Source organism: Vicugna pacos, chromosome 7 (genome assembly GCF_048564905.1).
Source record: "Vicugna pacos chromosome 7, VicPac4, whole genome shotgun sequence".
Lineage (NCBI taxonomy): Eukaryota > Metazoa > Chordata > Mammalia > Artiodactyla > Camelidae > Vicugna > Vicugna pacos.
Genome location: NC_132993.1, coordinates 39,909,456 through 39,924,636, shown reverse-complemented (window position 1 = coordinate 39,924,636; position 15,181 = coordinate 39,909,456). Strand labels below are relative to the sequence as shown.

General features: G+C 41.2%; 1 protein-coding gene and 1 non-coding gene across 5 annotated transcripts in view; one reads left to right on the top strand and one right to left on the bottom strand.

Annotated features, from left to right (window-relative positions):
• Positions 1–14,919, top strand: part of ITPRID1 (ITPR interacting domain containing 1) — a 175,299-nt gene extending 160,380 nt beyond the window's left edge. For 2 of the 4 annotated variants that reach the window (XM_006201868.4, XM_072964741.1), the window contains 3 exons: positions 1,264–1,391; positions 2,156–2,267; positions 2,736–3,236. In XM_006201868.4, the coding sequence (XP_006201930.2) occupies positions 1,264–1,391; positions 2,156–2,267; positions 2,736–2,987 (492 nt within the window). In that variant the 3' untranslated portion in view covers positions 2,988–3,236. Of the gene's footprint in view, positions 1–1,263; positions 1,392–2,155; positions 2,268–2,735; positions 3,237–14,168 lie in introns of those variants that run through there. The other 2 variants (XR_012074380.1, XM_072964742.1) reach the window with 2 other exon arrangements.
• Positions 4,836–4,908, bottom strand: TRNAA-CGC (transfer RNA alanine (anticodon CGC)). Its single transcript has one exon. It is a non-coding gene; the product is annotated as a tRNA-Ala (tRNA).
• Positions 14,920–15,181: the final 262 nt, after the last annotated feature.

Below are 15,181 nucleotides of genomic sequence, written 5' to 3'. Positions count from 1 at the left end.
CCATCAGGCTGCCAAGATCCTGGCCATGTGGTTTTGGGGAGAAGGATAAGAAATCTGGGACTTCCTAGAAACGGGGATTGGTCTCTATGGAAGGAGGAGGAAGAAGATAAGGTTAAAAGAGGCCTGCCATTGCAATCAGGTTCCTTTAAAGAGCTTCCCAGAAGCCCAACAATACAGTCTCCACTTCAGTCTCTTTGCCACCCTATCTATAAGGGATACCGGGAAGGTAGTTTTTAAGTTAGACATACTGATGCCCCTCAGATACTAGAGTTCTGTTAATATGAACAAAAGAGGGAGACATAGTGAGTAGGCAACTGGCAGCCTCTGCACTAATAAGGGAGAGGGTGCAGACTGGTAGGCCTGGTAGAGACAGCATTAGGGTCCAGCTAGCATTAGTGTCACTCAGTCAGGTAGCAATTTGGGAGTTCTAGATCATCAATCTATTCAAAGCATGATGCAACCTGGGCTGGAAAACAAAGAGACTAGCTGGTAAGAACTCAGCAAATCAGCAGAGTACCTGACAAATAAACTGGGCTCAGTGGCTGCAAGAAGATGTTTACATAAGGAAATCAAGGCAAGGGCACTGTCATACAGACAAAGTAAGATTTACAGAGCGAGTCACATCTGGGGCAATGGGCAGCAGGACTGGGAGGACAAACAGTTCAATTCTGGGTACCAGTCCTTGGAAGGATGGGATGCCTAATCTACGCCTGCCTCACTCTGAATGGGCTTGTTAGCTGGGTGGGGCTGATCCTGCGTATTCAACCACCGGAGGCTGTGGTTATGCAGAGCTAAGACTAATAAAAAATATTCTCAGCCGACTTTCTTTAATCAGATGCACAGCATCTGAACAGATGTGTTCAAAATCATTGAGATTCAAAGTGAGGCAGTACTCAGCATCAAAGTTAAACAAGATTCACTAAGACTCAACTTCTGTAAACACAAATCCATGCTATTCTGACCCTTCCCCCCTCCTCTCCTGTCTACATCCTTGCACCACTTACATCATCTTCCAGACTCCCTTCCTGTCTCTGGGACATAAGGGTCATCTGACAATCACTGCCCTCTTGTCCCAGCCACGTACCGCCTCTAGTTGCTTGGAGAAGCCAAAGGCTGGGCTTTCCCTATCCTCTTCCCCACACGGTAGCAGCAGAGCTTCATTGCAAACAGGTAAGCCCAGGTGGGAAAGCAGGTGCCTCTGTGGTGCACTCTCGCAGTGAATCAGAAAGGACTTCCTTCTCAGCTCTCTCTCATTGTTCTCAGTGCACAGTCCACGAGATGGAGACAATGAAGACGGTATGCCAGAGTTTCCGGGAGCATTTAGAAGAAATTGAGCAGCACCTGAGAGGACAACAGGCACTCTTTTCCAGGGACATGTCAGAGGAGGAAAGGTAATTATCTAAGAGAGCCATAAAAGTAAGCACCAGCCCGCACACCTGGAGCAAGGAAAGGTAATCAGGGCAGGACAGATGAGCACCGGGGAGCAGGGCTAATGAGAAATTGACCAGCTTTTCCTTCGCTTTCATGTTCTTGTTCTTGCTGTCTCAGTGGGAGTCTGTGAGAGCCATTTGCTATATAACAACCCTTACTCTTCAAGGCCAGGGCTATTTGAGGTCAGAAAATGGGCAACAGCTGGGAAGAGGGGGCTAGCCAGCAGGATATCTCTAATCCCTGTGAATGGGGCTCATGCAAATGCAAATACTGGCGGTTGTTAGAGTTTTGAAAATGGGCACTATTCGCACATAGATTAAAAGTGTATGTCCCAAAAGCAGATAAGTCATTGCCTACGGGTTGGGGATAGGAATAGGGATTAACTGTAAAGGGGCACAAGGTTTCTTACTGGTGAGATGGAAGTGTTCCAAAACTGAATGGTGGTGACAGTTAACCACTTGGCAAATCTACTAAAAATCATTGAATTGTACTCTTAAAATAAGTAAACTTTATGGTATGTAAATTATTCTACGATAGAGTTGTTTAAAAAAAAAAGGAAGAAAACCTACTCTAGGGTAATATACCTATGCCTGATACAAATAAGGAAGGTGACATTCTCTTTTAAGACTTATTAAAGGAGTGACCTGCATTTTGAGAGGGACAGTGGAAGACTGCACCGGGAGGAGATTATGAAATTTGGTTGTTTCATATTGTTTACCTGCAGGGAGGAGGCAGAACAACTGCAATCTTTACGCGAGGCCCTGCGACAGGAGATGGAGGAGCTAGAGTTTCAATTAGGAGACCGGGCTCAGCAAATCCAAGACGTTGTTCAGTTGGTACGTGGCAGTGGGCTGTGGCGTTTCACTAGATCCTGCCCACCGTAGCAGGGGTGCATTCAGTGAGAAACCCACTTGTGCAGTCAGTCCAGATTCTAAGATTAGGTGCCAACACCTTCATTTTAAGTATAAAGAAATCGAAGCCCAGAGAGGCACATAGGTTTGCTCAAGGCCACACAGCTAGCTGGCAGTGATTCAGGATTAGAACTCAGGTCACTTAATCCCCATGCCAGTCTTTTCCTCTGCCCTGTATATAAGGGAAAAATATTATTAGCCCATTTTCCAAATGAGGACAAGAAGCACAGTTTTTGACAATTTGGGCCAAATCACTGCCAGAATCTGCCGCCATCTCACAGATCCCACTCTAGAGAATTCACCACCATCAATACCTTTCCCACAAGTCTGAGTTACCTGCTTGGTGTAAATATGGTAGGTGGTCCACACTTTTTGTTCTTGTTTTCCTTTCAGCAGCTTGAGCTTCTTACCGGGGAACCACCTGAACGTTATACAAATCTGCATCAGTGTCACTGGACAGAAGAAAAGAATGGCCAGACTTCGGGTGCTAAGATCCACCCTGCCATGGCCGCTGGGGCTGCCGTTCCTCCCGATGACGATGACGGCCGGCGGACGCCCTGCTCAGGTGTGGCCCATTTAGCTGCCGTTGCTCCAGCCACCTTGGGGAGCAGCAGCAGGATGTCTCCTCCAGCTTGGCGGAGTTAGATCCAACCTCTCAGTTAAACTGTCCAGTTGGAGAAAAGGACACAGATGTCTTCCTCTAGATCACAGCAGATTTGATGACCTTCCTACAAAATGTAAGAGCACCTTCTAGCCAGAGAAAAGATACCTAGATTTCCCCCAAGGAGAAATATCTATTAATCTTTCATCAGTTTTTTTAAAATGTTGTACTCTATGGTTAAACGTGGGAGGAATAATTTAATACTCATTCAATACAGAATAAGTGAGTACCTACTATGTGCCTGGCGTACAGTGTGGTAGCCAAGATATATATATCTCTCAAGATATATTTGGTGTACAGTCTTTACCCTGCTGAAGCTTACAGTCTACTGGGGGAGGTAAAATGTAAACCCATGAATAGGTATAAATTTGAAAACTGTAGAAGTGCTTTGAAGGAAATAACAGGGTTGTATGAAAGAGAATGTAACAGGGAGTCCAATCTAGATCAGCGTATCAGGAGGGTCTGGTTGAGGGAGTGACAGCAGAATGTGGAAAGACGATCCTGGCCCCAGAGGTACCAGACTGTTGACAAGACTTGCATCTGTCGGCGAGCCAGGCACACTGAGGAAGCACCTACGGGTGCCAAGACCTCCTCTTGTGCTGGAGACAGAGCTGTGAACAAGACAGAATTTCTACCATGCAGAATTGGATGAGGAGTGAGAAACCACAGCAAGAAGTAACTAAGATCGTCAGTACTCGGCCATGGTGAGGGCAGCGCGGTGATTCCGTGGGAGGTGATGTGAGGTGAAAAGCGTACCGCATCTGTCCCGAGTGGTCGGCCTCGCTAAGGGCAGCTCTCTGGGTAAGGCCTGGATGGTGAGGAAGAGGAAGCCGTGGGAAATTCTGGGGAAAGAATATCGAAAGCAGAAGGGCTAGAAAGTGTAAAGGCTCAGAGACAGAAATAGTCCGAGTGGCCGAGTAGGCCGAGAGGGCGAGTGATGGGGGAGAGGAGGCAGAGGCGGTATGAGAGGTGGGCCCCGGGATCACTGTGGGCAGGAGTCGGAGCCCGAACGTTTTTCCTGGTGTTACGGAAGGCCGTTGTAGGTTTTAAACAGGGTTGTCGTATGATACGATTTACATTTAAAAATCACGCTGACTGCCTCGTGGAGACTCTCCACTGAGGACTTAACAGCTGGCAGAGCTCCAGCTAGGAGGCAGTTGGTGTAATCCCTGAGGGAGAAGCAGAGCTGTCACGTTGCTTCCAACCTGCTGGGGAGGCTCGAGAGGCCACACCCCAGTGAAATGCAGGGAGGCGTACACAAGGGCTGAGTGCCTGCGAGTCTCCAAGTCCTACAGGAATTCTAAGAAGGGGGCATGCATGAAGAATGGAACAGTCAGGAAGCTTCATGGAAAAGTAACACTTTATAATTTGTACAAGATGGGCAAGTGATGGTCACTTCCCAGCAAGGAAGCCAAAAAGCTATTTCTTTTGAAACTACCCATCACCAGAACCCATCTCATAGCCTGTCTCCCTTCTTCATCCTCCTTGCTTTTTGGAAACGCTTTGACTTCATGGGAGCCCTCCTACCCTTGAGACCATCCTGCAGGTTCCTCTGTTGACTGTACTTCCTCAGGGTGTGGACATCCCCCTTCCGTCCTTAATTCTCTTGTTTTTCTCTCTCCATGCCGTCCTCTCAATGTACACGCTCACTCTAGAGGCCCAGTTCCCAGCTCTTTCCAGAATTCCTGTCCAGCACTTTCTATTCTCTACAAGATAGTTTCCCTTGGAGGACTTGCCTTCATGTCTCACTCGGCCTCAATCTTTTTATTTTTTTTCTTTTTTCTGTTTGTTTTTGGGGGGCAAGGGAGGTAATTAGGTTTATTTATTTTAAATGGCGGCTCTGGGGATTGAACCCAGGACCTCATGCATGCGAAGCATGCACTCTACCACTGAGCTATACCCTCCCCCACCAGCATCAATCTTTTTATTTCAGTGTGATACACAGTGTCCCCTGCCAAGTACCTATATGACAATCTCTTATTCTCAAAAGCAGCCCACAGCAAAATGGCTCATTAGACATAGAAAACATTTTTTCCTGAGAACATAGGTTAAAGCTAAATAAGACTCCATTTTGGTGTTCAGGTGTGTTGACAGGGTTCAGACATGTTTTTGACATGAGTTGCTTCCACACAAAACAGATGGAAATGAAGATTTGGCAGTGGTTAGTTCATATGATCAAACTGCATAAAGGGGACTGACATGCAAGTTGCCATTTGCTCCTACTAAAGTCTTTTTTGCATGTGACACGACAGGCTTCCCTCATTTGCAGTCCTCACTGCTAAGAGAAGTATTCCTCACTTGAATGATGAGGAAGCGGAGATACGGAGAGAATGACCTACACAGGCACACACTGAGTCCTGCACGTCATTACTCATGAGAAGCAACTGCACACTGGCATTAAGGGCTCAAGCTCTGAAGTTAAATCCAGGGTTTGAACCTTAAATCCAACTCCACTGTGTGTGTTGGATAAACTACTTAACCTCCCTAAGCCTAGTGTCATCATCTGTACAGTAGAGTTAATGTATATATAGCCCTTTAGAGCAAGCCTGGAGCATGGTTCCAGGAGGATTCCGTACTGGGTATGGCTCAGTATGATTAGGATGATAATGATAATACAAGTAGAGGCAATTTTTTATTATCTATTTACTTGCAAGGTACTGGGCTAAACACTTCATGTGCCTTATCACTTATCTTCACAACAATCCTGAGAGGCAAGAATTAATACACACACACACACACACACACACTCTCACACATGCATGTGCACAGACATGCTCAAAAAGACTATAAATTGTCTAAGTTCCAGCAACCAGTAAGGGACTGAGTTGACTCTCTGATTCCCTGTTTTGCCAGTGCTCCATCATTATGGCTCTGCCAAGCCTTGGGTTTATGTGGAGCCCACTGATGTGTCCAAATCAACCAAAGTAGCCCTGCTTCTGTCTGCATAATCTATTTAGCCTTAGCAGAGATTTTCCTTTAAAAAAAAAATGATCTCATTACTGTAGAAAAGTGTGAAAAGCACTGTACTATGCTAATCACATGTGACTCTTGCAGTGGATTACAGGTTCTGAGTTGCTTTCATGCAAAGAGATGACTTCCTCTACAAAGACTCCTCAGGAGCCTACCACCCTAGCAACTCTTAGCTTACTACTGCCGTCCCTGAATGATTTTCTGGGGAATCTCATCGTGCTATCTTCAAGTTCTAAGATCCTACATTTTCTTTCTTTAGAAGTTAGCCTGTCCAAGATGACTATATTCAGGAAAATCTGTATTTGAAAACAGATCTTGCAAAAAGTATTAGTAGAAAGTTAATAACATAGAAAGCCTTTTCATTGTGAACCTCAGCTCAGGGTTGGAGTCATTTCGCTTCAATGAAAAAGAAGAAGAAAGTAAAATCATACCATCTGACCATATTCAAATTTAGAAATTAGCAAGTAACAATTTAACCTGTTCTACATGAAAGGTCGGGGGTCCTTCCTGTGTTAATTTTATTCCATCCAGATACTATTTCAGTATTCAAAGCCCAAATCTTTGAATAGAGAAAATTGAGTTGAGAAACAATACTTGGAAACTCAAATCACATATTTTCCCTGGTTTTGTTATGCATGAGTGAAGGCCTAGGTTGCAGGATGGAGACAAAGGATAAAACCTTGAAGTTTACTCTGAACCACTGCATGTGCATAGGCTGTATCACTTTTACAAGGAAATCCATTTTTCGATCCACAGAAAAACATTCCCACAAAATCCCATTCAGTTTTGTTTAACAGGTATTCCCTTAAATGTAGATTTTTGTCTGCAGGGTCAGAGTTACCTTTTCTTCAAAAGAAAATGATTCTGCTAAAGACTTTTTTGAAAATCTGGTCTATTATAACTGTTTCTTCTTTGTCGAGAAATAATCAGTTTCTGTGATATACACAGGTCAAATAAAATAGACATTTGTGCAGAGGTCAAAGGATAGAATTATTTTCTTTCTGAGAAGAGTGTTGTATTGTGAGCTGGTGTGTTGTATATCTAATTTCCACAACAAAGAACAGCCACAATTTGCAGGGATTATGGATTATTTTAAATGACGTCAAAATGCTTTTCTTGAAAATGAGAAAATGTGAACAGAAACCAAAATATGGTTGGCAGCTTTCTCTAACCCAAGCCTCAGTATCTGCTGGTCTAATTTTGCAAACACTAATAGACCAGAAGTGCCCTATGAGATCCTCCCTGTCTGAATCACCTCAGTCACCAAGAAGGAGCCTTCCACAGCAAGAATGATTTCTATTCATTAGAGTCAAATTGAAGACTTGCCCCTTTTGGGTACTTCAAGAACTCAGTGCTGTCCAATGCTGGTAATCCGCTCAGATTACACTCAGAGCCAGTCTTCTCTTCATTCACCAGGAAAATGAAAGTGAAAGAAATGCACCTACTTCTAAATGTCCCTACATTTTCTTCATTCCCATGATCATTCAATAATTGCTCATTTGCTAAGTGACAACGTACCAGAGTCACAGGACATCTATGTTTTTCTTTTTAAAACAAATATTTGGGAATATTTTACAAGTACGTACCTTCGAAGACTTAAGAACTGTAATAGGTGTCCAACATTTTCTTTCCCCAAAGCCAAGTATTTACTCATTTAAAAAAGTTACATGTTTCTACTTTACACCATCTATGCTCTTCTTTGGAGACAGGTAGGCATTTGTCAAATGCATTGCTCTGATAGCAATTCCTATGAATAAAATGGAATTTACTTTTATTTTGTATTATCCACTGACACGGTTTTCTCAAGCTTGAAAACTGTTGAACCCTGTGAAATTCCCATTGTTTTAGTGAGTGCTTAACACTGATGCATTGAGGGGGAGATTCCCTACCCTGTTCGACTCCCATTCCTGTCTAGTCTTACAACTTACCTGCTCTATACAGACTCAGCCTCTGCCTCAGCCTCCACCAACCCCTCTGCTGCTTCTTCTGTCCATGGTGGAGGCTCCAGAGCTGGGTAGTGCAAGTGGTAGAGTAGATCTCTGTTTGGCTTTTGGTCACTTTATGTGTATGCGCTTGTGTTTTGCTTCAGCAAACAACTCTCTTATTATCCATTTAATCTGAATAAATGTAGAACAGTGAATCATACTTTTGCTTCTCCTCAAAACTCTTGATTATAATAGAGATGTTCTTTGAAATTTAGAAAGGTAATAGGTTTCCTTCCTTGTGGTTGGGTGGTCTGCTTTCTGAAAAGCTGTAGATGGCAAGAATATTTCGTGCGTCCTTTTGTAAAACATTCAAGTCATTTAAAATTACAGCAAGAACTTCTAACTCAATCTTACTCACTTTTGTATCTTTCACTTCTGATAATGTTATCTTGCTCATAGCCACTTCTCCAAAAATGCTTATTGAAATAAATTAAAGAGAACTGCTTTGCTTTGTATAAAGCAGTGTTTAGGGATTTCTCTTCATTTATGCTCAAAGTGAGATATAGTTATACATCTAACTATGCAAAGTCATAGTCCATTACATCATATAACATTCTCTTGGAGTAAAGACACACATTATAGACTGACTTATGTCTCCCAAAATTCGTATCTTGAAGCACTAACCCCCAGTGTGACTGTATTTGGAGATAGGATTTTATAAAGGAGGTAGTTGAGGTTAAACGTGATCATAAGGGTGGGATCCAATCCAACAGGAATGATGTTTTTAAAAGAAGAGTAAGAGACACCAGAAACCCTTCACTATTTTCCCATGGGCACATGGAAAAGGTCATGTGAAGACACAGAGAAAAAGGAAACCATTTAAAAGTCAAGAAGAGGATCCTCAGCAGACCCTCATCAATCCTGATGGCAACTTGATCTTGGACTTCTAGCCTCCAGAACTCTGAAAAAAAAATTTCTCTTGTTTAAGCTGCCCTGTTTGTGGTATTTTGTCATGGTGGCCTAAGCAGACTAAACAGATTTAGGCACCATGAAGTAAGGGCGCTGCTGTAACAAATTGCCTAAAAGTGTGAGCAGCTTTGGAACTAGGTGGTGAGTAGAGGTTGCAAGAGTTTTGAGGTGCATGTTCTTCTCAAAACAAACTTTCTCGTTTTTTGCAATATGGATGGGCTGAGAATTTCCTAAATCTTGAAGTCTGGTTCCTTTTTGCTTAACAATTCCTTCAATTCATGTCTCTTCTCTTGCATTTTTACTATAAGCAGTAAGGAGAAACCAGGCTGCACCTTCAACCCTTGGCTTAGAAATCTCAGTTTAACATCCAGTTTCATTGCTTGCATGTTCTTCTAGCTTCCACAAAACACGAGAACACAATTCAGCCAAGTTCTTTGCCGCTTTATAACAAGGATCGAATTTCCTCCAGTTTTTAATAGCATAGTCCTCACTTCTGTCTGAGACCTCCCCAGAATTGTAATTTTTTTAAGTTTTTCTTTTAATTGAAATATGGTTGATTTACAATGTTGTGTTAGTTTCAGATGTACAACAAAGGAATTCAATTATACATATACATATATATTTTTTTTCAGATTATTTTCCATTATAAGTTATTACAAGATATTGAATATAGTTCTTTGTGCTATAAAGTAGGTTCTTGTTGTTTATCTATTTTACATATAGTAGTGTGAATATTTTAATCCCAAGCTCCTCTAATTTATCCTTCCCCACCAACGTCTCCCCTTTGGTGATTATAGTTTTTTTTTCTAAGTTTGTGAGTCTATTTCTAGTTTGTAAATAAGTACATTTGTATCATTTTTTTAAGATTCCACATATAATTGATATATGATACTTGTATTTCTCTGTCTGACTTACTTCACTTGATATGATAATCTCTAGATCCATCCATGTTACTGCAAATGGCATTACTTATTCTTTTTCACAGCTGAGTAGTATTCCATTGTGTGTATATGTGTGTGTATATAGATATACATATACATATATATATATATATCTCACATATTCTTTGTCCATTTGTCTGTCAGTGGATATTTAATTTAGGTTGCTTCCACGTCTTGGCTATTATAAATAGTGCTGATGCCAGAATTATTTTTATGTTCATATTTCTACCAGCATTCTGCTGGTATGACCTTTTCAAGATTTCTTGCTTTTGTTTTGTTTTTGCCCTTTGATTATGACGAGTCAGAGCATGTTTTCTTTGAGTTATCCTATTTGAAGTTTGTGGAACTTCTTGCATCTGCAAATATATGTCCTTTACCAAATTTGGAAATTTTTCAGCCATTATTTCTTCAAATATATTTCTGTACCAATTTCTTTTTCCTCTCCTTCCAGGACTGCAGTCACAGTATATAAGAACTTTTGAAATTGTCGCACAGTTCTTTGAAGATCTGTTCATTTTTCATCAATTTTTTTTCTTCTGGTTTTTCCAGATTGGTTAATCTTTATTGATTGACCTTCAAGCTCATTGACTCTTTTTCTTTTTCCTCATCTCGGTTCTGCTCTTGAGGTCCCCTAGTGGACTCTCTAGTTTTGTTATTGTGTCTGTCAGTTCAAAACTTTCCACTTGGTTTTTTGGCATACCTTCTACTTCTTGCTGAGGATGTCTATCTTTTCATTCATTTTGAGAGTGTTTACCCTTACTGCATGGATCATTATTATAAGAGGTGCTTTAAAGTATTTGATAATTTCTACATCTGGGTCATCTTGGGGTTTGCATTTGTTGATTACTTTTCACTTGAAGATTGTTAACATATTCCTAGTTCTTTGTATGTCATGTAATTCTGGATTGTATCCTGGACATTTTCATATTATGCTGTGAGACTGTGGGATCTATTAAGAATTTTCAGAAGAGTGCTAATATTTTTGCTTGTTTGTTTTAGTAGGCACTCAACCTAGTTAGGTTCAGACCACAGTCCTGACCCACCTGTAGGCTGTGGCTCTAGTGTCAATTTAGTTTTCAAAGCCTTTCTGTACTATCTGGCCTACCTGTGCATGTACCATCCAGGGCTCAGTCTGACACCTGGGTGGTGTTCTACACTGTAGTTCAGTGCTCAAAGGCTATGCTGTGTTGCTTATGATCAAGCTCTCTGCATGCACAACTCATCATAGCCCAGTACTTTATACACGGATTTGAAAGATCCCTTTCTTCAGCTCCCTCCTCTTTGTGAATCCTCCCCACATTCTCTGGCTCCTATGGGCTCCTTTTCATGCTCTTCCTAGAAAACCATGGTTGGAGCATCTATGTTCTATAATGAACTTCCTGAAACTGGAGCTACCTCAGGGCAAAGTTGCAAGAGAAAGGAGCATTGCAGAGCCCCTGCTGCTGTAGCTGCTACCCGGGATGCCACCTCCACTGCTGCTGCAGTTGCCCTGCCATGAGAATGCCACTCCATTACTTGAGTATGACTGAAGTAGGGTATGACTAGAGAGGTAAAAGATCTTCCTTTCCTTGCGGTCCCATTCCTCCTTCTTGCCCAAGGGAAAGGACTTCTCTTGCAACATTTTCTGTTAGCATCTGTTGTACAGTTTCAAGATTCAGGCTGCCCTTAAATCTATGCCAGGAATCCATGCCAGGAAGAAGCAGAAACCCATCCTCATAGGTGTTTCTCTTTGAGGTTTTTATTCTCTTCCCCAGTGAACTTGCTGTTATATACTTTTCAGAGCCCACAGATAGTTGCTTCACATATTCTTTTCAGGACATTTAATTGTAATCAGTGGGAAAAATAGGGTGGTACGACCTTACCCTACCTTAACCAGAACTGAAATCTTCCAACCTAATTGTTTTTAGCATTATCTTACTATAGTAAAACTTGCTAACAGTTGGTTACTATGTGCTAAATACTGTACTAAGCCTTTTACATGCATGATTTACCTATAGAAAAACAACAAACATTTGTAATAAACATCATTATCCCCATTTTAAAGATGAGGAAACAGAGACTTAACAGGGGTTAAGTGGAGCACTCAATGTCACACAACTGGAAAACCAGGTACCATCTTAGGTTGGTCCAACTCCAGAGCCAAACTCTGAATCACTCTACAGTGTAGCCATGAGTGGGGCCGGAGCTTCTGACACTGATTACACGTGAAGATCAGGCAGCAGTCTTCTCTGAGACCCGTGTTTTCCTAGGCTTTCAGCATTGATTAGGTCAAATTGAAAGATGTACTTATGCCCAAGGCAGGTTGAGATTTAATATTGCTTTGTGTTGGTTATTGGGCAGGTGTTTGTTTAACGGAAGTGGAAACAGGTGTGTGGGCCCTGATTCAATTACATGGTGGAGGGGAACACGCTGATCCATGGCCATTTTCAAGGAGAGATGCTGATTGTGCTAATTAATCATTTGTCTGTCAGAACAAAATAGAACATAATAGAAAATGATGTTCCAGTTACCATAGGTATGGAATACAGACTCGTGTGCCTGGCTCTCCAGCAACCAGATGCAACTGTTTATGATGACAGCAATTAAGATGCAGTACTTGAATCCTCCTGGATTACCACGTCTGAGATAGTTTGAAGGAAACGTATTTTATAAACTCTTGCCAACAGCATGGGACATCATCCAACAGGAATTGTCTCTCAGAGGAACTTTTCCCTTCAAAGAGATTAATTGAGTCCTTTTTAGATCATAATGGTATCCAAGAGATATGGCTGAATGGAATATTTTTCCATTCTGTGTCTTGGAATACTTGATCTACCTCACCTAACCAAGACATTTATGCTCATAATGGAACATCATAATAATGTTTAATTCTTTCTTGAAGTTATCCACTTTACACCCAATAATCAGAGTGGTCTTTTAAAAACATAAATTAGATGTATTGCTTCTCTGTATAGGAATCTCCAACGGTTTTCAGTACATTTATAACTAAACCCTAACTCCTTACCAAGATCTACAAAGCTCTATATGACCCAACCCTGCATACCTCTATGACCTCATTTCATACAGCTCGCTCTCTCTCTCTCTCTCACTATGATCCAACTTCATGGATCTTTTTGCTAATTCCCAAACACATTAAGGTCATTCTCATGCAGGGGCATTCTCCTTTCTGTTTCCTCTTTGCATTTGCTATTCCACTTTCCCCAGATATTTATATGGCTGATACCTCCTCATTTAAATCTCTGTTCAAATGCTACCTCTTCAGAAAGTCTTCCCACGACCTTATTCAAAATGGAGCTTCTTCCTACACACATCTCTGTATATTCTCTATCCACCTATCCTACTTTATTTTCTTCATCGCATGTATTATCTGGATTTTTATTACTTCATTTGTTTATTTGTTTAGTTGCTATCTCTGTTAGTAGAGTGTAAGCTTCATGAGGAAGAGACTGGTCTGTCATCCTTCCATATCCTATTTCTAGGCCTAAAACACTGCCTGGCATGTCATAATTTCATAAAAGAATTTAATGAATGAATAGATAAGAGAATTACTTAGCTAATTAACTAATCAGTATATCAACACTAATAAACATTGGACAAACAAAAATGAGACACAGTCTAATCTGTCAAGAAATTACTGATTTGGAGAGGAAAACACATATAGATAATAAACTGCCCATGTTACTTCTTTGTTTATACTTTTCAAAAGTTCCCCACTAACTGGGCCTGGGATCATCATCAGTACCAGGCAGTGGAGAAGTTGAAAAAAACAATATTAGGACAACATGGCAAGTATTTAATCAAGTTAATGTAACCCAAGTAACAGTTCTTCCTCTTCCTTCAGGGTTATATCTTCTTTGAAATTAGAGGAGTTGCCTCTTGGTTGCAGCGTCACAAACCTGACTCCAAATTATATAATCCACCTCAGAGATTTCTCCTCCACGCTAGGCCCCTGATTGTCTCACCAGCACGTGGAGCTCACTATCTTATTGTAAAGCTACTTCCTGTCAAGGTTCTGCTTTGAATCAGGGTTTAGTACAGACAGGTATCCTCTACTTTTGGACCCCATGCCTATGTGAGTTTTCCAGATTATAGTAAATCACCTAGGTCACTAATTCTCAAATTGAATGCCTATTAAAATAATCAGAGAAATTTCAGAAAGTTACCATTGCCTAGGAAAAAAATGAATTTTTAATATAATTGATCTAAGATGTGGCCCAGGCATTGGCATTTTATAAAAGTGCCCTCAAGTAATTTTAATATGTACATCGGGCTGAGAACTACTGGTATAAGTAGTCTACATGGAATTATATTTGTAGGGAGATAACTAGAACACGTGTGTTGAATCTGACTTTTCTTCTAGTCCAAAGGAGACGCACCTCCCAAGTTAAGCACTTCTTAGGAGGCCCTTCCCTGGATACCTTCCCGGTGTTATCCTTGCCTACCTGCCCTCAGACATTGACTTCTTCCTCACACAGTGCTTTGTGCAAACCTTCTTCATGAGAATTTCCACAGCTTTTTTCAAGAAATCGCATCCCTAACCTACAGATGTTGATATCACCTGAGGAACCACCCTCCCCACCAAGTCTGCATTATTCAGTCTTGACCTGTGCCCTGGGATACCTCGGCTCTGATCGTGTGAATGGAGTAGAGAATGGGACTATGGAAGAGCTTATTCCCTGGATTGTGACTCATTTTCCCATGAAATGTCTGAATTCAATAATAGCTACATTAGAGATTAATTTTGAGAAACCCCTTTCTTCTGAGAATGTATAAAGCAGGATCACTGTTAGTTAACAATGAGGAAAGCCAGATAAAAAGTCATAATTCCTGTAAATCTTTCATAGAGCTGAGATCACAGGGAATCCAAGTACCCTGAAATTCAAGGAGAGACAACCTCCCACCTCACCCCAAGGGGAGACAAGAACGTCTCCCTGTAACAGAGCTTGGGAGAAAAACTGTTTTTGGTTACGTATACTGAAGGCTCTTAACTTCTGTGCACTGATTTTATAACCTGATATCAAAAATTTAAAAAGATATTCCAAGAGAAAAACTACCAATCAATATCCCTCATAAGTAAAAAACTGGTTAATGTGTTACAGGCAATAAATAGTATTTTGGGAGCTTATTTTCTCTACTGGATAAATCTTATTTGCATTTGATATTAGATATAAAATCATTTGTATTTTGTCAGATTTTGATAAGCATATCTAACTATAGAAAGTTGTTAAATCCCTTGGCCCTAATGTAAGTCCGACAAGTGTACTTCCAGTCAGTCAGATGACCCTATATGGGTTGAGCGAGAAACACCCAAGCATGGCAAAGACGGTCCTAACAGCTACAAATAAGAGGCGTCCTAGACAAGTGCTTCTCTTT